The 19339-nt window shown below is 51.3% G+C and overlaps 6 protein-coding genes across 6 annotated transcripts; 4 read left to right on the top strand and 2 right to left on the bottom strand.

Annotated features, from left to right (window-relative positions):
- Positions 1–371: 371 nt before the first annotated feature.
- Positions 372–6295, top strand: BDZ83DRAFT_756478 (GPI mannosyltransferase; the record flags this gene model as incomplete). The annotated part of the gene is made up of 2 exons (XM_060514758.1): positions 372–838; positions 931–6295. The coding sequence occupies 2 exons, from the start codon at positions 372–374 to the stop codon at positions 6293–6295; spliced, it is 5832 nt and encodes a 1943-aa protein (XP_060360080.1).
- A 903-nt stretch (positions 6296–7198) lies between these two features.
- BDZ83DRAFT_756477 (uncharacterized protein) lies at positions 7199–7518 on the top strand (the record flags this gene model as incomplete). Its single annotated transcript, XM_060514757.1, has 2 exons — positions 7199–7345; positions 7411–7518. 2 exons carry the CDS (start codon positions 7199–7201, stop codon positions 7516–7518), a joined length of 255 nt encoding a protein of 84 aa, XP_060360079.1.
- Positions 7519–8312: 794 nt separating this feature from the next.
- Positions 8313–10005, top strand: BDZ83DRAFT_756476 (ASST-domain-containing protein; the record flags this gene model as incomplete). Its single annotated transcript, XM_060514756.1, has 3 exons — positions 8313–8871; positions 8935–9000; positions 9059–10005. The coding sequence occupies 3 exons, from the start codon at positions 8313–8315 to the stop codon at positions 10003–10005; spliced, it is 1572 nt and encodes a 523-aa protein (XP_060360078.1).
- A 1233-nt stretch (positions 10006–11238) lies between these two features.
- On the top strand, positions 11239–12975 carry BDZ83DRAFT_756475 (major facilitator superfamily domain-containing protein; the record flags this gene model as incomplete). The annotated part of the gene is made up of 4 exons (XM_060514755.1): positions 11239–11528; positions 11599–11682; positions 11742–11925; positions 11989–12975. The coding sequence occupies 4 exons, from the start codon at positions 11239–11241 to the stop codon at positions 12973–12975; spliced, it is 1545 nt and encodes a 514-aa protein (XP_060360077.1).
- A 58-nt stretch (positions 12976–13033) lies between these two features.
- Positions 13034–15010, bottom strand: BDZ83DRAFT_636421 (cytochrome P-450). Its single transcript, XM_060509254.1, has 4 exons — positions 14799–15010; positions 13634–14743; positions 13390–13565; positions 13034–13339 (listed from the first exon to the last, which is right to left on the bottom strand). Exons 1-4 carry the CDS (start codon positions 14871–14873, stop codon positions 13183–13185), a joined length of 1518 nt encoding a protein of 505 aa, XP_060360076.1. The 5' UTR covers positions 14874–15010; the 3' UTR covers positions 13034–13182.
- A 144-nt stretch (positions 15011–15154) lies between these two features.
- Positions 15155–17184, bottom strand: BDZ83DRAFT_636419 (L-ascorbate oxidase). The gene is made up of 3 exons (XM_060509253.1): positions 15808–17184; positions 15473–15748; positions 15155–15417 (listed from the first exon to the last, which is right to left on the bottom strand). Exons 1-3 carry the CDS (start codon positions 17152–17154, stop codon positions 15226–15228), a joined length of 1815 nt encoding a protein of 604 aa, XP_060360075.1. The 5' UTR covers positions 17155–17184; the 3' UTR covers positions 15155–15225.
- Positions 17185–19339: the final 2155 nt, after the last annotated feature.

The raw sequence follows: 19339 nt of genomic DNA, 5'->3' as shown, positions 1-19339 counted from the left end.
GTTGCCCGCGACAATCCCCCTCCCTCCACGACTTCTTCCTGACGTCCTCTTCGTACCACCAATCCACCCGCTGATCCGCCCATCCGTCCACCCTCAACCGTCGCCTCGCCTCCAATCTCGTGCTGTATCCCCCCGGATCAACGCACGCCCCGCGAGCGACGACACCATCCGACCTCCCGTCCGCGGACGCCCCCAGCTGCATTGCATCTCGCTTGCCCGTGGTGTGGGAGCGGGAGAGCTTGACTCCTGCTGCACCTGCGCGACCATCCCCATCGTTGCTACCCCTCCTCTCGGTCGCTCATTAGAGTCGCAAAACACCTCCTCCCCATCTTCCCAACGTCCAGTGTCCTCGACACGACGCCATCACCGCCATGGACGAGACACCGGGGCCGCAGCCCTCCAACCATGCTGCAGCCTTGTCTGCAGCCTCTACCGCACACTACCTGTCCAGCCACTTCGCCTCCGTCGATACAATCTCAAGATCAAACTCCCCTGGTCCGCCCTACACAAAGAATGATGAGGACGACAAGAAGCGATACCGCCCCCGCACATTCAGCTACTTCAATCACCTGCCCTTTCCCGTCGAAGAGGAATCACAGCGCGATGCTGCTCTGGCCGGTATTCTCAAGCATCTATACATCGCCATCAAGGCTGAAGACTTTAGCCCTGGTGCCTTGCACTGGACAAGAGAGCTCACAGGGTGGCTGAATCTCAAGTTCGAGATGACGCGAGAGCTTCGCTCAACCTTGGCCAAGCTCTACTATCACCTGTGTCTCGCTCCAGGCCTTGAGCCAAGTACTGCCGACCGCTTCCTGCGCATGGTTGTCATCTTGACGAGGTGCGCTGCTACTCCATACGCTTCCTCCCAATCAACCTTGTCTCTTCTTCCTCGAACCAGACTAGCCACTGACCATTACTCCTCTCCTGCAGAAAGTACCACTACCTCAAACCCGTCGATGACCTCCTACTCGATTGGCGCCCGTTATGGCGCGAGATCAAGGCCCTGGTGCTCCCCTCAGAGGTGGCTTCACACCAGACAAACCGGCGCCGCTCCCAAAAGCAGCTGTGGAAGCTATGCCTCCATGCTCAGACATACTTCGATCCCAAGGACCGCAAAGAGATGCTCGACGAGTTCCTGCCCTACTTTAGCACCTCGGATGTCTCCAACGCCTACATCGTCGTCGGAACTATCAACGCGCTACTTCCCACCGATGCTGCCCCCGAAAACGTGCCGTGCTCCCAGCCGCAAGAGTTCATGCCTACACTATTCCACCTGTGGTCTTTGATCTCGAGATCCAAGAGCTTCGATGTCTTCTTCATTGACCTCTACTCTCGCATGGCAAGGGACTTTTTGCAGGCCTCCAATACATCATTCGATGCCCACGGTATCTTTACCAGGGAACAGTCTGATTGGATTTTCACGGCTATTCTCCGCTTGACAGAGATTCCGGTCGGCCAGTCCAACTCACCATACTCGACTCTCGACTACTCGTCAGGCTTGGGCCTGTATCTCGAGAAGGACAAGAAGAAATACCCCACGGCTTACATGATTGCCCGGTGGATTGTCTACTCTTTGTCGCCCAAGTGCTTGGAGCAAGAAAGCTCCATTCTGGCGAGTCTCGAGGGCCTTCTAGAAGCCATCGACACCTTCTACCACCCCTCCAACGTGGGATCATGGACCACCTTTTTGGGACAGTTTACAGTATACCTAACAGATATCTTTGTGTCTCGTTGGAACCGCGAAAAGAGCGGCGAACTGGATACGCCTGAAGATCGCAAGATCACTCCCGCCTTGAAGCAACGATTCGTGTCTGCGCTCAAGGAGGTCACATATATGGGACTGTTCTCCAAGAGTAACAGAGTTGCGCATTACTATTACGCGTCGCTTCAAGGATTGGCATACCTCGAGCCCAATCTCATCCTACCTGGAGCTTTGCAGCGATTTTACCCAAGTTTGCAGGGTCTCGTTGAAGTACACCGGACAACGTCAAGTCTGAACGGCCTGCAAATGATTGCCAACGTTATGTCAAAGACCAAAGGCTTCCGCTGCCACATCACCGCTCTTCTGGCTCTTGCCCTTCCTGGTATTGATGCCAACGACCTGGGCAAGACCCAGTATACATTGAACTTCTTCCAGAGTGTCGCGTATAGCATTCCCATGGTGCCTCTCGTCAAGGACGGCGATTATGTCCACGACACCAGCCTGGCCATGCAATGGGTACAGGGTGAGATGGAGCGCATGGAGCGTGAGGGCCAGGATATCAAACTGGACTACGAAACTGAACTTACCGATGAGGATGAAGCAAACGTCCTTAGATCATCAACAGCGGGACTCGGCGAGTTCGTCATCGCCCTTTTGGGCAAAGTCTTTACGCTGTTGGAGAACCTGCCCGATGCGTCCCATATACGGGGAGGCACGCCGGAAGACAATGTTATCAACGCGTTGCCGGCAGCTCTCTCACCTCTCTTCGCATCGCTGTCCCCTGAGCTATTCGACACGGCCCTCGAGAAGCTCGCCTCCTTCGTTTCGACCCATGTCGTCCACCAGGCCAGAGACGCAATGGCCTGGATTCTCAACGCCCTCTGCAAGGTGAATCCGGAAAAGACTCTCAAGGTCTTCATTCCCATGCTCATTGTCAATATTCGAAATGAAATTGACTTCAATCATGCTGCATCAGACCGAAGCAGCGGTACTGACTACTTGCCAAGAGATCGCGCTCTCGTTTGGCACGTAAGCATGCTGGGTATGGCTGTTGTACATGTTGGTAATGAGGTTTTGAAATACCAGACCGAGCTCCATGACATCGCCAAATACATGCAAGAGAAGTGCCGTGGTCTACCCACCATTCACATTTCCAACTACATTCACCATCTGCTACTGAACTTGACCCACACCTATCCCATCGACACCGCTTTGTATGAGCCCGACATCATTAAGCGCGGACTCGACGTCACCGACTGGGGAAAGACAACCTCTCCGGCCGACCTCACGATCAAGTGGCATCGCCCTTCGGCTGGAGAAGTACAGTTTGCCCTGGAGCTGTTCGATTCTCAGACCAAAGCAGCTACAAAGAAGCTGGATCTCTTAATGAGCGAAAAGCCCCCAGTTAGCCGAACGGGAAAGAACAAGGAGTGGTCCGATGAGGTCTCCCGATTGTTCCAGCAGATTAGGCTGGTCATTTCGGGAGTGGCAACATTGTTCGATGCGCACCGCGCTTCCGGCGAGAGCCCGAATGGTCAATCCAGTGTCGACGGCGAAGGCGACACGGAAATGAACGACGATGATCCTCTTGCCGAGGCGGCCGAGGACGAGGAAACGCGACCTCAATACCGCTATGATGCTGGATATCTCCTCACTGTCGAAGATCCTGCCTACCACAAGCTGCATGAGCTAAGAGAAGACGTCGGACAGCTGCTATGCCGAAGTCACGAATTCCTCAACCAAAACCAAGAAGACGATGTCTCTTGCTTCACGACGCTATATGCGGCCTATCGAACCTGGATTACCGACGTCGGCATCGAACGGTCAGCCCATCCACTCGAAAGACACCTTCGCCTCTACAAGTCCGACATCTCTGCATTTAAGATCAGTGGCCTTCGCAAGGTTTACCCAAGACCGTTGCTGATCAAGCGAGCGGATGCGTACCAACTTCTACGTGTCAAGCACAACGCATCGGCGCGACAGAAGAGCGACCTAGATAAACAACTCTTGCTTAATCTTGCCCAGTCATCTGTTTCGCCTTACGCCGATGTCAGACGTGTCGCACAAAGCGCCCTCGACTCATCTCTCAAGGCCCTGATTGGCGGCCGGCCTCTCGTGATCCCAATTCTTCTGGACAGACTCCGGGTGGCTCTGGACGATGTTGATCACGATCGCATCAAGGGCGCCATGTATACTCTGTTCTTCACTAGCTTATTGAGGACGATGGTCAAGGACTGGAGATTTGCTCCGGACGCGCTCAAGCTATACCTTCGTGCCGGCAATATCGACAAGCCCAGCATCCAGCAGCTCAACGCGACGGCGCTCTTCCCTCTGCTGGACTTTGGCAAGCCCTTTGAGCGTATGATCATCGTCAATAAAGACTTTGTCGAGAAGATTCGACCTTCAGACGACTGCTCCAAAGCTATCGATAGCCGCCACAACTTCATTGTTCAACGTCGAGAGCGTGTCGAAAAGAAGAAGCTTGCGCTAGGCTTGGAGTTGACCGAAATGGCCAGAGAAGCTCACTGGAAGATTGCGTCTCGATGCGCAATCTTTGCCAGCAACATGTGCTTGCGCTTCGATACGGTCGCGCCCCCTGAGTTCATTGCTTTGGTGACGGAGGGAATCAACGACACTCATCCTGGCTTGCGGTCCAGCTACATGGCTGCATTTACCAGCGTTTTCGAAGCTGTAGAGATGCGTGCAGCCTATGACCACACCTACCGCAATTACCTGCTTGAGAAGGAAAAGGACCGGAACAAGATCACGATTGAGGTCCCCAAAGGCGATGCAGCTTTCACGCAGAAGTACCTGGACGCTTTCGCCGGCAGCCCCGAGACCGCAGAGTACATGGTCGACTCTGATCATCCTGGATGGCTGGTTTGGGGCAAGAAGTTCCTCGCATCCCGCGCGAGACCTATGCCTTTCACTGACTACGACGATACCGAGACAGCCGTCCGAAAGCAGATCGGCCAACTGATCACGAAGGAGTGGCTGAAGGCCTGTTTCGAGTATCTCAAGCAGGAACCTCGCGACGCGAACGCTGATAGATTCCGCATGGGTAATGTGTACATGCTGATGCACGTGTTTGATCTCATGCATTATGGGGGCACAGCGATCAAGCTAGACGACGTCAAAGAACTTACCACTGAAGTCTATGGCGATGGCAGCGACAAGCACCAGCACCGTGCTACGGCAGAGATCATTGCGGCGCTTCTCTGCGGATCGAGCGACGATCCGCCCGAGTTTCGCGATAAAGTATGGGGGTTTGCCGCGCCTCTGATGCTGAAGGTCCTTAACGAGGACCTTACACCCGAGAACTTGCAGTACTGGGTCTCATGTTTGCATCTTACGGTCGACCCGAAAGATCCGCGTAGGTCGCACGAGCTTGTTGACGCACTGAGTTCTTTCCGGTTGGATATGTCTTCCAATGCTGCCTTCAAGGAGTCAAGCAAAGTCCAGGTACTAGAATTCATCATCACGGACTCAGGCTGGCACTTCCGTCACGAGAAACCGATCCTCGCAGACTTCCTCGCGCACATTGATCACCCCTACAAGACAGTGAGAGAAGCCATGGGCCGTGTCATTGCCACCATCTACCGAACCCGCTATCACGAATCCTTCGAGAATGTCGACAAGTTGCTGGAAGCCAACAAGTCGGCTTCATCTCTCGGTCTTCGCCCATACGAGGCAACCAAGGAGTTTTCTGAGACTGTGCTCGAGATCTTCGATCGTCTCGAGAAGTGGCGACATGAGCGTACTCCCGGTCAACAGACACCTTCGTCCTACACCAGTGGTTCAAAGACTGTCTTGACATGGCTTGACAGTACGTTGTCGTCACAGGAATGCACCCAGTTGATGCCATTCTTCCCCGAACCTTTCATGGAACAGCTTCTACACATGATGGACGTCAAGGAGGATCCCGAGCTTATGAGACTCGCCTACCACGTTTACCGTCATCTACCGAACATTCCTTTCAGAATTGGTGAAGATGGGGCTTTCATTGATGCACTGGTCCGCATCGGCAAGTCTGCCACGAGCTGGCACCAGCGGCTGCGATCCATGGTAAACATGCAAGTGATTTACTTCCGTCGCCTATTCCTCATCGAGAAGAAGCAACGGGACATCCTGTTCAACGCCGTCAGCGATATGCTCGCTGACCCTCAACTCGAAGTCCGGTCTTGTGCCTCGGCCACCTTGGCCGGCATGATTCGGTGCTCGCCAAAGCAAATTCGCGATCCCACCATTGATCTCCTCAAGAAACGCTTCGAGAACGAACTTCGGCTCAACCCGATGCCCAAGAGGAAGCTCCCGGGAACCGAGACCCCCGTGGATAACAACAAGCAGATTGTGCGTCGTCACGCCGCTGTACTAGGTCTCGGTGCCCTCATCGAGGCCTTCCCCTACGCTACACCGCCCCCGTCCTGGATGCCGGAGGTGCTTCAAATCCTTGCTACTCGTGCTGCCAGTGATCCTGGCGTGGTTGGTAAGGCTACCAAATCAATCCTGTCCGACTTCAAGAAGACAAGACAAGATAGCTGGAGTGTGGATCAAAAGGTACAGTCCATTACTTTGCCCCTTACCTCGCGTTGAACGTCGGCTCACATTTCAACAGTACTTCACATCAGAACAACTTGAGGATTTGGAAGGTGTACTTTGGAAGAGCTATTTCGCATAGTCGGCGCGACATGGCTCAGGTATGCAACGTGCATGCGTGGGTTGATTCAGTTTAGGACATGGGCAATCATAAAAGGCATGGTGACGGAAAGATATCCAACCAGGGAAGCGGGATTGCATGGCCCTGATAGACGGGCCCAGGATAAACAGTGTGCTTGTAGACTTTGTAATTCACATCCATCCTTTGATCGTACATACTGACCATGTCGAACTGTTTGGCTTCGGTACTTATTCAATAAGTCTCTTTAGTGAGGGCTTTTGCAGTTGTGTCGCAAGGCCCCGACCAGCTGGACACCAGGTACGAATGCCTCGAGTCACGACATGTGTCGGGAGACTAAACTTTATTTCGAGCACGTTTAATGCGACGAACTCAGCCCAAGCGACGCGGCGTTCTGGAACACTCTGACACGCCTTGTTCCAAGGGTCCAAAGTGCAGAACCTAGGTCATTTTCCAGCGTTGCGATATGGAGAATGGCGCGCGGCAGCAGGGACAGGATGCTCGCTGTCGCCGTTTCGAAGTCTCAGGCCCTAACATCTGAGACGTCCCGACGGGGCGGTTCACCGTCCTCGTGCGTGACTGACTCGAGGGCACTTGGGCCTGAGCTTGACTTCAGCTATTCAGCTAGTCGCCCTGCGTTGCCTTGGCTTTCTTGTGGCATGGAGAGGTGTATATAAACTGGATGAGCCACGTTGTCGCATTCTAGCTTTGTTCGTCTTAATTATCAACTCATCACAGCTCATACAACTCATACCATCTATTTATACGGCTAGCAAGAATATCATACACCCATATTCGTCCCACCAAACGAAACCGCCAAGATGAAGACCACCATCGCAACACTCGTTCTCTTTGTGACCATGGGTCTGAGCGCCAAGACGACCTCCCTTTGCCGAGACGTAGGCAACAAGGTGATTGAGGACAATGGAGTCTGTTCCACGGCCGGAGGCGCTCCTCTTGGCAAAGGAGTAAGTTGACCCTGAAGATACCATGAAATTCTCCAAGGAATAATGACGTACTGACGAGGAGACAGATCTGTTGCTTTGACCAGTCCAATGCTCTCGTCAAGTCGAGGTTCGATATTGCGTGTGATGATAAGCTGGGTACGGTTCAGTCTACCGGGGAGGCTTGCGAGGCCTAGGTGGTGTCAAGCAGAATCATTTGGTCATTTTGAGTCACCCAGCATTGCCTAGCGTCATTACAGCGAGTTGATTGTCAATAAATGTCTTTATTCGAGTTTTCGGACTTGAGAAGTCGTGGTGCATTGTCTCAGTGTCAAAGAATGAGCTGCTATACACCTGTGTACTGGCAGCCTTCACTACAGTCTGGGAATTCAACTGAAAATTCAGCCAAGAAGACTCAGCACCAAGCGCACAACCGCAGAGCTTCATTGAGTTGTCAGAAAGCGATTCCGGCCTTCGTAGGTTCGAAGTTCGGTGCTAAAACCGTCACCTAGATCAACATGCTATTGACAACTAGGCAGTGCCGAAGCCTGTTGTCAACGCATTGAGGAGGGGCTACGTCGAGATAGAGACCGCTAGCTCAGGATCACACGCACTCGAATTCCGTGAAAGCACAATCGCTTACACATGTAGACATCTTTGCATCGTTCTTCATGCCTCTTCGTAGCTCTTCACTGGGTTTGCTGGGGATTCACATCGGACGAGTCTAAACTGCAGCCCGCGGGGATAAGACGGAGACGATACACAACAATGGCACGTCGAATGCATTGCGCCATCTGAACTATCCTTTGCGTTTGACGTGGAGAGGTTCTGGCGCAATTTGGGATCAAATAGAAGGTGCTTGCCTTGTCGGAAACCTCTAAGTGTACGAAGGCACGAGATACTCAATGCTGATGCGTTGCTTCATGACATTGAAGCTGAAAACTAACTCACCGCCGCCCACTGCAGCCTGCTAAAGATTCCTCGGCCCAGTATGAAGGCATTTGCCACATTGATGGCCGTGAGTGGTCTTTTGTCATCAATAGCAGCTGACTGGCAATTTCGCTCCCGACCTGACCTCGCTCCTCCAAGGCTTAACATCACCATCCCAGCTGGAAACTCGGTAGAAGAGGGATTCATTTTCGTCGCCCCCTATGCCGGCTTTGAGGATGACAACAGCGGACCGAATCAACCTGGGGCCTACATCTTCCGTGACGATGGGGAACTCGTATGGTCTAGTATTGGCTACTACGCCGGCTGGGTTGCCAACTTTCGTCCCGATACTTGGAACGGGAAACAGCATCTACGCAGTTTCCAAGGCCTCCTTGACGGGCATCATGGCCGCATGTTTGGATATCATACTCTTTTAGGCTCCGATTACGAAGTTGCCAGGGTGGTGCGAGTTGGGTCGCACAAGTTGGTTTCGGCCCATGAGTTCCGCTTGGTCGATGGTAAGACGGCTTTGATAGAGACACCTATCCCTAGACCCGTGTCTCTCAAGCCTTGGGGAGGCAGTCAAGAACAGAACTGGATAATTTCTGGGGGATTCCAAGGTATGTTGCTCACGTGTTTTAAACTCGGTAGAGAAGGTGTTCAAAGGCTGATTGGGACGATAGAGATTGCTATCGAGACGGGCGAGGTTGTCTTCGAATGGGAAAGTCTTGACCACGTAGACCCGAAGTGTAAGTCATCGGACCGACAACATGCCTTTTGTAAAGGTTCCAATTTAACGCCTGATAGACAGTGCATTCCCGCTCGACTTTGACGAAGGTCTCCCAGGAGGCGGCAAAACCGAGGCTGATGGGTGGAACTACTTCCACGTCAACAGTGTTGACAAAGATGATGAGGGCAACTACCTTGTATCAGCACGTAACACGGCGGCCGTTTTCAAGATTAATGGCACAAACGGCGAGATCATCTGGCAACTTGGCGGGTTCCACGGAGGTTCTTCCTTCACCCTTCCGAAAGAAGATGTCTTTGGCTACCAGCATCACGCACGGTTCCGCAGTCGTTCGGCTGATGGGATTATCGAGGTGATTCCGCTGTTTGATAACGGCGCGCACTCTGCATCAGTCAAGACATATCCGTTCTCACGCGGCCGTATCTACCAACTCAATCATACCGATGGCACAGCCAAGGCTCTGAAAACATACGACGCTCCAGATGGACTATCGGCCCATACCCAAGGAAACTTTCAAGTGCTTCCTAATGGCAACGCTTTCATCAACTGGGGCCAGGCGGGCGGGGTGACCGAGTACAGCAATGATGGTGACGTCTTGTTCCACGCCTACCTCGACTCAGCTCCCGAGGGCCACTTGGTCCAAAGTTATCGTGGATTCCGTTTCAATTGGACAGGCACTCCCACAGAGGAGCCGGCTATAGTTGCCTTGAGAGGCAAAGGCTCTGTCATCAACGTATACGTTTCGTGGAATGGAGATACTGAAGCAGCATCATGGCGATTCTCCTCTAGGAGTGCAGCGAAGGAGAATTTCCATCTCCTAGGAGAAACCAAAAGGGACGGTTTCGAAACACACTTTCAATTTTCGGGGGCGGTTGATGAACAAGACTCGTTGGTCTTTGCTCAAGCTGTCAGTGCCAGAGGCAGAGTCCTCGGGCAGACTCGGGCAACAGCAATCTCAGGGAAAGAAGTCCCTTCTTTGTCGGTTCAGTGGTCAGAGGAGCTTTGAGCTTCTCTCCCAAGGTCTTTCAGGGCGAGTTTGAGCACACTTGGTGGAGACTTAGTGCAATCGAAAACGGCACATATGGCCACACTTAGTGTTTACCGGCAGATCTGTTGCCAAGAAAAGTTCCTCCCAGATTGCAATTCCTTCTCTGCGGGATAGCAAGCGAAAGACAATTACCTATCAGCAATCAGAGACAAAAGGATCCAGCATGCATCTTGACTACTAATGGCATCTCCTCTGGCCAAGGCATTGGCGGATACAACGTGTCCTGTCGGGTATTCAAGTGCGATCCGAGTCGATTGGGATACTCTTGGTCAAATCATCTCTCATGTGTATGGGTGGAGATGAGGATTTTATCCATGGGGGTTTGAATTGCGGCTCTACTGGGCGTAGTCATCGTACAGCAGCCAAGTCGAGCTTTCAGCCGGATTCTCGTTGAAATCAGGCGGTTCGGTCAACTCCCGACTACCAAGAGGTCTTGGTTTCTTGGACTTCTTGGCTTGCCAAACCAACCCAGTCCTCTTTTCAAGTCAGTATCGTGAAAACATGTCTATGCACCCCACAATAGGCCCATCACTTGCCAGTTTCTCGTCTTCATTTAGCGCCAGACCTTGTCACGTTGTCCGAATCTTCCCGAAGTATCTCGGGGTCAAGAAAGCTCAGCGGGAGGCCGGCTCAGACGCCATATTACTAGGGACCTTTATACCGATCTAATGGGCTTCGTGTGAAATGCATGCCGAGTGGCCAAGCCTATTCCAACTTCACCGCGGAGACTCCACCACGACAAGCTGCTGTCTTGCAAGATCCCCCGTCCTATCTCTCGTCCACAGTAGTCATTGCTGTGGGTCTCCGGGACACAGATTTGGATTGTCACACGCGGCCATCTGCGAATTTCGTTGAGGCGGGGCTGGGGGCAAATCCAGTCCTATCCCTGAACTTTCACTTGTGACTTCTCTGGACCCGGGGGAGACCCGCCAGAAATTAGCTTGACTGGAGAATGGAGGCGGGGCCTGGGGAAGTTCCATTGTGAAAGGCGGAGAAGCATGGGGAAGTAAAGCACAATTTGGACATCGGTAGCAGGTCCTAATATTCAGATTACGGCAGCTCAACGAGTAAGATTCGAACAGCAAGGGACTATAACGTATAAAACGAGGCATATCCTGTGCCTTCCACTAACTGTCGCGCTCTCACTTCCCCTCAATACTGCCTACGCCATACATCTGTTCCTCATCAATCATGGTCAATGAACAGAAGCCCACAGTCCAGTCAGGCATCGCCACGTCTAATCCCACTGGGGACGACAACGCCGCTACGGACCATGTTACCAACAACCCCTCTCTAATGGAGGCTAACGAAGCCAACGGTAAAGGGGACCTTCTACCTACCCCCGAAGAGCAGATTGAGGCTCTTGGTATCGCCAACTGGCGTGATCTCGAAAAGCAAGTCGTCAAACGTCTTGACATGACCCTCATGCCATGTTTATGGGTACTCTATCTATTCAACTATTTAGACCGAGCGTCTATTGCGTAAGTCACTGCCTAGTTGAGATCGGAAATGCTGGACTGTAACTTTGCTGACTGAACGTGACCGCTTCAGACAAGCTCGCCTCAGTAGCCTGGATGAAGATCTTAGTCTTGAAGGCTACCAGTACGGGACTGCAGTATCAATTCTCAGTGTCGGGTGAGCGAATGAATCCTTACTTCTGCTTTCGTTCATATTAGCCTCTAACACGAGAAAAGATACGTCCTTGGTCAAATTCCGTCTAATATGATCATTGGGAAAGTGCGACCCAGTCTATATCTCTGCTGTATGGCTTTGGTCTGGTCTAGTGTCTCGGCAGCAACCTGTGGTGTCAAGAATTACCAGGGCCTCATCGCCGTCAGATTCTTTCTCGGCGTGGTCGAAGCACCTCTGTTCCCAGGTGTACGTTATCATTCGAAATCCGTCCACCTCTGTCCCTCAAGCGTTCTTCTAACAACTCTCCAGGCTATCTACGTCATGTCTTGCTGGTACACCCGCAAGGAAATGGCATTGCGCTGCGCACTATTGTACACCGGCCAGACACTCGCTTTCTGTACCGCTGGTCTCATTGCAGCAGCCGTTTTTGGGACCTTGGAAGATAAATATGGCTTGGCAGGTTGGCAATGGCTGTTCATCGTTTTGGCGTCAACCGGTGCAGGCCTTGCCATGATTGCTCTCTTCATTCTCCCAGACTACCCTGATTCCAATACTGGTAGCGCCCGCTGGTCTATGACGGAGGACATGCGCAAAGTGGCTGCTGCTCGCATCCTGGCCGATCGTGTGTCAACTTCGGAAGCTAAAGCTGGCGTTTGGGCTGGCCTGAAGATGAGCATTTTCGACTACAAGATGTGGCTGCTTGTCGGCATGAACATCGGAATCTCAGCTGCATATGGCTTCTCAAACTTCTTCCCATCCATCGTACGGGGATTTGGCTACAACAACACCATCACTCTTGTTCTGACTGCTCCACCTTATATCTTTGCGGCTCTTGGTTCTCTCGTGAACGCATGGCACTCTGATCGGCAGAAGGAGCGCGGGTACCATTTCGCAGGCCCCATAGCGTTTGGTTGCATCGGCTACATCATCTGCCTGGCTACTGAGAGCAAGACAGCACGATACGCTGCTTCTTTTGTGTACGTTGGGGGCATGTACTTTGCAAACCCCCTCATTTCAACATGGACATCCAACACTATGGGTAGGACGCCAGAGAAGCGAGCCATCTCTGTCGCATTAGTCAATGTTCTTGGTCAGATTGGTAATCTGATCGCTCCCTACTTCTTCGTTGACTCGGATGAGCCGCGCTATCGGCTGGCCTTCATTATGATGATGGTTATGGGCCTGATTGCGTGTACGAGTGCCATGGGCCTGAAGTTCTACCTTTACAAAGCGAACCAGAGATTGTACCGGGAGGCCGTTCGCAACGGAAGCGTGTATAATCCTTACGTTATGTAAGAAGAGGGCGTAATTATCACGCTTGCAGATATCACGAGAGCTCCGCTGAGAGATAGCTCTGGATAATATTTCATCTCAAGTACCGAAACATTCACAGGTCCAATGCTGATAATAGCACACACGACAAATGAGTGGCTGATGCAACAGTTCGCTCCCTTATTCTCTCTATTTCTGCAAAGTTCTCAAGTCACGGTCAGTAACCATGTGCTAGTGTTTGTCCTTGCACCTAACCAGTAAAGGCACTTTCTGCCAGACGAGGAATGTCTTTTGTCTCAAGGTCCATTTCTTTGACTCCTCCATCAATTCGAGGTCAAAATTCCAAATCAACTTGGCCAATATTATGCGTAGCTCTGCATAGGCCATGCTAGGGGACATGGTTAGAAAGCACATGGGATAAAGATACTGCTGTCTTACCTCTTGCCTATACAGTTCCTAGGGCCATAAGAAAACGGCTGACTAGCAGACTTATCGTCGTTGGCAAATATACACACGTCGCTCTTGTCCAGCCATCTCTCTGGAATGAATTGCCTTGGATTAGTCCAATTCTGTTCCGAGTGACCAGCGGAAAGCTGATGAACGCCAACTGCCGTCTACGATAAGAATATTAGTGTCTTGCTCGTATCACCATCAGTGACAATTCGTCGCGGATCAAACTCACGCCTCCAGGCACCCATCTGCCATCAATATCCTCACCGATTCCAGGCACAAATCTCGGCAGAGCGCTTGGGCTGGGGGGATATATCCTTAAACCTTCTTCGATGACTGCCTTAAGATATTTCAACTCCCCCGTCAATGCCATTGAGATCTCATCATCGGTCTGAAATGCGGTTCTGATCTCTTCCGAGAGTGTCGTGTACGTCTTCGGGTTGCTACACAAGTAAAACGTGATGCCAGAAAGTGCAGTAGCTGTCGTGCCGCTGCCTGCGACAATGAAAGCTGACGCCATCCTGACCAAATCGGCATTGCTGAGGTCAGCTTGTGGGTTTTCCAAGATGTAACTCATAAAATCTCTTTTGTTATCGGATTGTTGAAGTCGGCGTTTGACTTTGCCGGCAGTCAACTCGCCATGTCTCTTCAGAGCAAGCTTCTGGGCCTTTGGGGCGAGCCATTCTAGCCAGGCCTCAAATCCATAGTAGATAGCGAACTGGTATCGGACAATTCCCTGCGCTCGAGCACCAATGACTTGCAACCACGGTTGGGATGCATCGTCTAGACACCCAGCCGCCTGGCCAAATGCCAGGTCGCTAATGATGTCAAAGGCAGCAAGGCTAAACCATTTGACCATGTCCTGAGGAGCTCCGGTTTCGCTCGAGAATCGCAGTTGTTTCATCAACTTCCCTGCATAAAGCTGGAGGATATCCTCCTGTTCTCTTAGTGCACGGTCGCTAAAGGCTGGCAAGACTGCTTTACGAAGTCGGGAGTGAGGTTCTTGCTCGGCCGTCACAATGCCGCCATTACGAACCGCTGGGTTAGTCACACTAGGCCCAGCGATTCCCCGTCCGTCAAAACATTTGGCAAACTCTGGTGATCTCTGACCATATATCTTTGTCCAGGCTGTAGAACTCGTGTAAGACAGCTCATCAGGTGCAATCCTGACAATTGAGCCATACTTTTCGTGGAGCTCGCGGATTGTCCAAGCGAGGTTGCCTTGAAGGTTGACAATGTTCCACGGCAGTCGAGAAGCGGCCCAAAGTCGAGGCCCAGGGTAGCGGCTCAGAGGATGGAAGTAAACATTATAGATGGTTCGAGATGCAACGAAAGCAGAAAACTACGCATTGTTAACAAATGCAAGAACACAGCAGTAGAAATCCTGATCAACTAACAGAAAAGCTGATAAGAAGTAGCACCAGCCCAATATGGGATGCGCAGAGCGCATTGAAACCGTGGATCAACTGCATGAAGCCTGTCTCTCGTAGAAGGAGAGAGATTTTCCTTTCGGTTGAGAACCAATGTTAACTAACACTGAATGCAATAGTCTCTTGGCACTGCCAAGGCTCGTGGCACAGGAATGCCTTTTATTTTCACCACCAAAAAGTTGTCATGGTACATCATGAGTCAGGAAACACTTTCGGATGAACAAACAGTGAGGCTGCCTTGCAGAACGTGGGCGGCTCCTGGTTTTTGATTCATTGCATAAGCCATAACCATCCCTGCAGCGGGTCAGTATCCATTGGCTGTACCGGGTTCATGGGAACGATTACAGCAATTCCAAGTTGCATTAAATCTTACAATTATCTCAGTCTATGGGTATCATTTCTCCTCATCTTCCTCAAAGAAGTGCACGACCGATGGTGCGAAAGTGGCGTTGCCATTAACGTTTCCTCCGTACTGCAAATATCCAGCCGCATCAACAGCAGGAATGCCGGTAATGTCTTGGTAATCTCCCATGACCCAAACACTCTGCATGCCCATAACCATGTGTTGCAAAATATGGCAGTGAATCTAGACTTTGGTCAGCTCATGTTTAACAGGCCTTGTGAAAATGAACCTGACTCACCATCCATACACCGGCGTCTTCCACACGCAGACGCCAACCTCTCCACCCGGAAACATCGCCGGACTTTGTCTTCTCGCCATATCGATAAAGGTTTGTTGTGTCTCGTTTGACTGGATTGTAGTTCTTCAGCCGCTCTTCGTTCTCGGTGCTATTGTAAGTTCCATTTCCACTACCAATGTCCCAGTAATGCCCGCCATGGGCATGGAAGGGGTGGAAGTCGAGACCACCATTTCCATTGACCAGTGATCCAGTATTGTGCCAAATAATCTCGAGAACCTTGAATCATGTCAACTCAGTGTTTTGTTACGTGAAACAAAACGGCATCAAGCACTCACCTCGCCCATCTTTGCCGGCCATGTCAACGTAGTCGGGTCCCAGCCGTTGTTGTTCATGGCTGCAGTGTAGTTCGGAATAGCAGACGGCCCGTTCTCGTAGATGTTGATCAGGTAGGGCTGATCTCCCGCATAAGGTGTCGAAGTCTCGTTCCATTGCAGACCGTTGAGCTGCCAAAGGGTAGTTTGGGTCGCGAGTTGACGATTATCGATGTGGATTCGTCGAGTCACTTCGCTTGCCTGTGGAAAATTGTTTGGTACCAACGGTTCCAAAGCATACTCTGCCCATTCATACGTCTTGTTAGAAAGAGTCAGAGGAGGAATTACTGGCGCCGTTGTAATCTGCGGTTGTGCCTTGGAGTATCGTAGTACGCCATAGCCCTGGTACACCTTCGGACGGTCTTTGGTTTCCAATTGAATCAGGTAGTCGGTTTTCCCGTTCAACTCTGCCTCGGTCTTAGTCTTGAAGATGACATCAAAACGCTGGCCCGAAGTTAACTGCATAAATTTCTCAGTATGAGGCTTGGTATAATGACCATCAGCTTCGATGATGGTGAAGTTGTCATGATCCACGATGCCTACTTGCACCATAGACAACGCCGTGGCACCAATGAAGCGCATGCGGTAAGTTTTTCCAGGCTCCACATCGATGACTGGCAACTTGCAGCTACCATTTCCGGCTGTCTCCCCAACAGAGACTCCGACGCCGTTGATGAGGACCGCATTCGTTTCGCCAGACCAGGTGAAAGGCGTCGCCACCAGCCCCTTCTCGATAACAGTATCCGTTTTGTTAAAATAGTCGGTGAGGAAGACAATCCTCTCCTCGTCATATGCATAGGGGGGTTCGGCCTTGTCCTCAATGATCAGCGGGCCAGAAGCTGTCATAGCCTGGAAGCCAACATGGGAATGATAGAAGTAGGTGCCGGATTCGGATCGTAGAGGATAGACCTCGTAATCGAAGAAATGGTCAGGTGGAATAGGCCACTGGGTGGCCGATGGGCTACCATCAGAGAAAGGTGCCATGCGCATGCTCAAACCGTGCCAGTGGATGGTGGCATTATGGTCTGGCATATCATTGTAGACTCTGATCCAACTTCTTCGCCCAGGCTTGAGTCTGAGCGTCGGCCCGAACAATGTGCCATTGATCAGGGCCGACATTCTTGTCTGACAGCCAATTGAGACGTTTTCGTAAGTCATCTTCAGCACAAAGTCCGGCGTAAAGCTGGCACCATGCTTTTGTCGACCTCCATAGTGGCCTGGGGGCCCGTGATCCGACTTGCGCGGGCCCCAAGCAGAGACCTGCGTAAGCAAGGCAAAGAAACAAAGTACCGAAACGAACGACTGCATCATGGTCAATGAACGCACAGAGGAAAGATGAGGGTGTGGGAGCGGAATAGGTCGACCAGAATCTGGCAAGGGACCTCATTTTAGATGTATGCTCATGAACCCCTCACTCGGCGCCCTGTCTCAGAGCCAGGATGAGGGAATGCCATCATTGAGTTAGCCTTCTGCGCTACCCATTCCAGCATCACCGTACGCATTCGTAGCCCCTCTGCGTTCATTTCACTATTAAAGTTACCGTTGCGTTCACCCGCCGAAGCGTTGGCTGCGTTCCTCGCCGGCGGTACGTAGTACATGCACACGTTGCCGGCACTGCAGCTCAAGCGGCCCTGTGCCGGTTTAGCCCCGCGATGCAAACCTAAAATGTGATTGTTTCCAATCGGAACTCCCAAGTGCTGCGAATGCGAAGAGAGTGGGCTTGAGTAGCGTTATTGGCTTTGGAATAGACTTTGGTTAATCCTTGTACTTATTTGAAATTCCAATTAAGCCTGTTTCTTTGTTTGATGGTTGTTCCCGAAAGTCCGTCTCGAAGCTATGCTCTGCATTCGGCCGCCTCGTGTCCGGAGTTCTCGGACTTGAAGTCAAGGGTCTCTTGAGATCTGCGGGCGCTTATTAGATTAGCTTCCGCCCTAGCAGGCGAGCTCACCTGCAACTGCACGCCAGAGAAATTCAACAAACTCCTATAAGGTTTGATTCGACTACGGCGTAGGCCGACCCCAGATTGGGTTTAAATGAAGAGTACCAAGAATCACATATCAAGAGTCATGACCGTCTGCTAATTTCTGTCATAATTCGACAAAATTCGATGATCATCTTGAACACATCGCGTTCGCCGACACTGGAAGGCACTTAGCGTGTCTGGCTCTCGATTGAGGTGGATAATACTAGATATTTACGGGAGTATGCAATTGACCGCACTTTCATCTGACTCGGGTGAATGCGGAGACCCCAACGTCATGACAAGTCACTGGAACCAATCTTGTGTAATACGACAAAACTTATCGAGAATATCAAGGAATTGCATTCCATTAGGGACAACTTCGGCGAGCCGAATAACAGATTAGAACTTCTCCTCAACGAGAGGATGAACACCTTGCCATGTTCTTCGAATTGCCTGCCGAGAGAGCAGAAGTGACGAGGAAGATTAGATGAAAAACTGTAGAGTGGCCGCTCCCACACTCAGTTGGCTGGAAGATAATCAGAAGCTCACATAATGACTGCGTACATGTAAAGTCATCAGTCTTCCTTCCATGTTGGCACTCAAGCTTTGAATTCAGGGCACCGCTTGACCGTCTTCGAGGAAGAAGTGGGAATACAGCATGAGAGCATTCTTGACGACAGGAATGCCTCAATTTCACCAACGCTTCCTTAGTCCCGGACTCTTGGACAAGCCGTGGGCACTGCATATCTAAACAAAGGGAAACCTGAGCCTTCTCGGTGGAGAAGTGATACCAAATAGCAACCGGCTATTAGAAATCCCACGGTTCAAGGCAAAAAATGTCATTTTAATCCACACTTTTATGTAATATATGTTAGTTTTCTGCCGAGTCAAGATCGCCTTGTTAGCGATTGGGGGATCCAGCCAACCTAGCATGCTTGTCAACGGGACTGTACACATCGGTAAGCACCTTGAAGCAGAACGCGAATGACGACGCACTTGGACCTCAAATTGTACAACAATAAGTGTGCATTAAACCAGTCCCGCGAGTACTTTACAGATAATAACGTGGCTCAGAAATCTGGCCACTTTACGGATAGTCAACCGTCACTTGGAAAGCACGCACGGTGTGGTTCGAGGCCAAGCCAGTTGTATACCTCAAACGTGGGAAGCCTCAACAATGCCAAAACGTCGACTGTAGACAAAAAGGGTCTGTGATCATTCTTGTAGAGACGACCACGTGGCTTCAATCACATAGTCTCCTAGGCATCTGTTCTATTATAACACAACTGACTTTGGCCGAAAGGAAGCTTTACATGAAGACATAGTTTGTCGGATTGGAAGTTCAATTCGACCTCTAGGCAAGGGCCCGCGCAGGGGCCAATTACCGCCCATACTTACGGTAATCGCGTCCTGTCCAACCTACGGTTGGAACCTCCCTTTTACACCTTACGCAGAAGCTCATATAGATCAATTGACCTCTTCGTCAACCCATGGTTCGAACCAATTACCCTGTGATAGGGATACCAACATAAT

Source organism: Colletotrichum acutatum (genome assembly GCF_030867785.1).
Source record: "Colletotrichum acutatum strain CBS 112980 chromosome Unknown BDZ83scaffold_128, whole genome shotgun sequence".
NCBI classification, from domain to species: domain Eukaryota; kingdom Fungi; phylum Ascomycota; class Sordariomycetes; order Glomerellales; family Glomerellaceae; genus Colletotrichum; species Colletotrichum acutatum.
The sequence above is the reverse complement of the archived record's forward strand: the minus strand, read 5'-3'. Positions and strand labels throughout refer to the sequence as shown.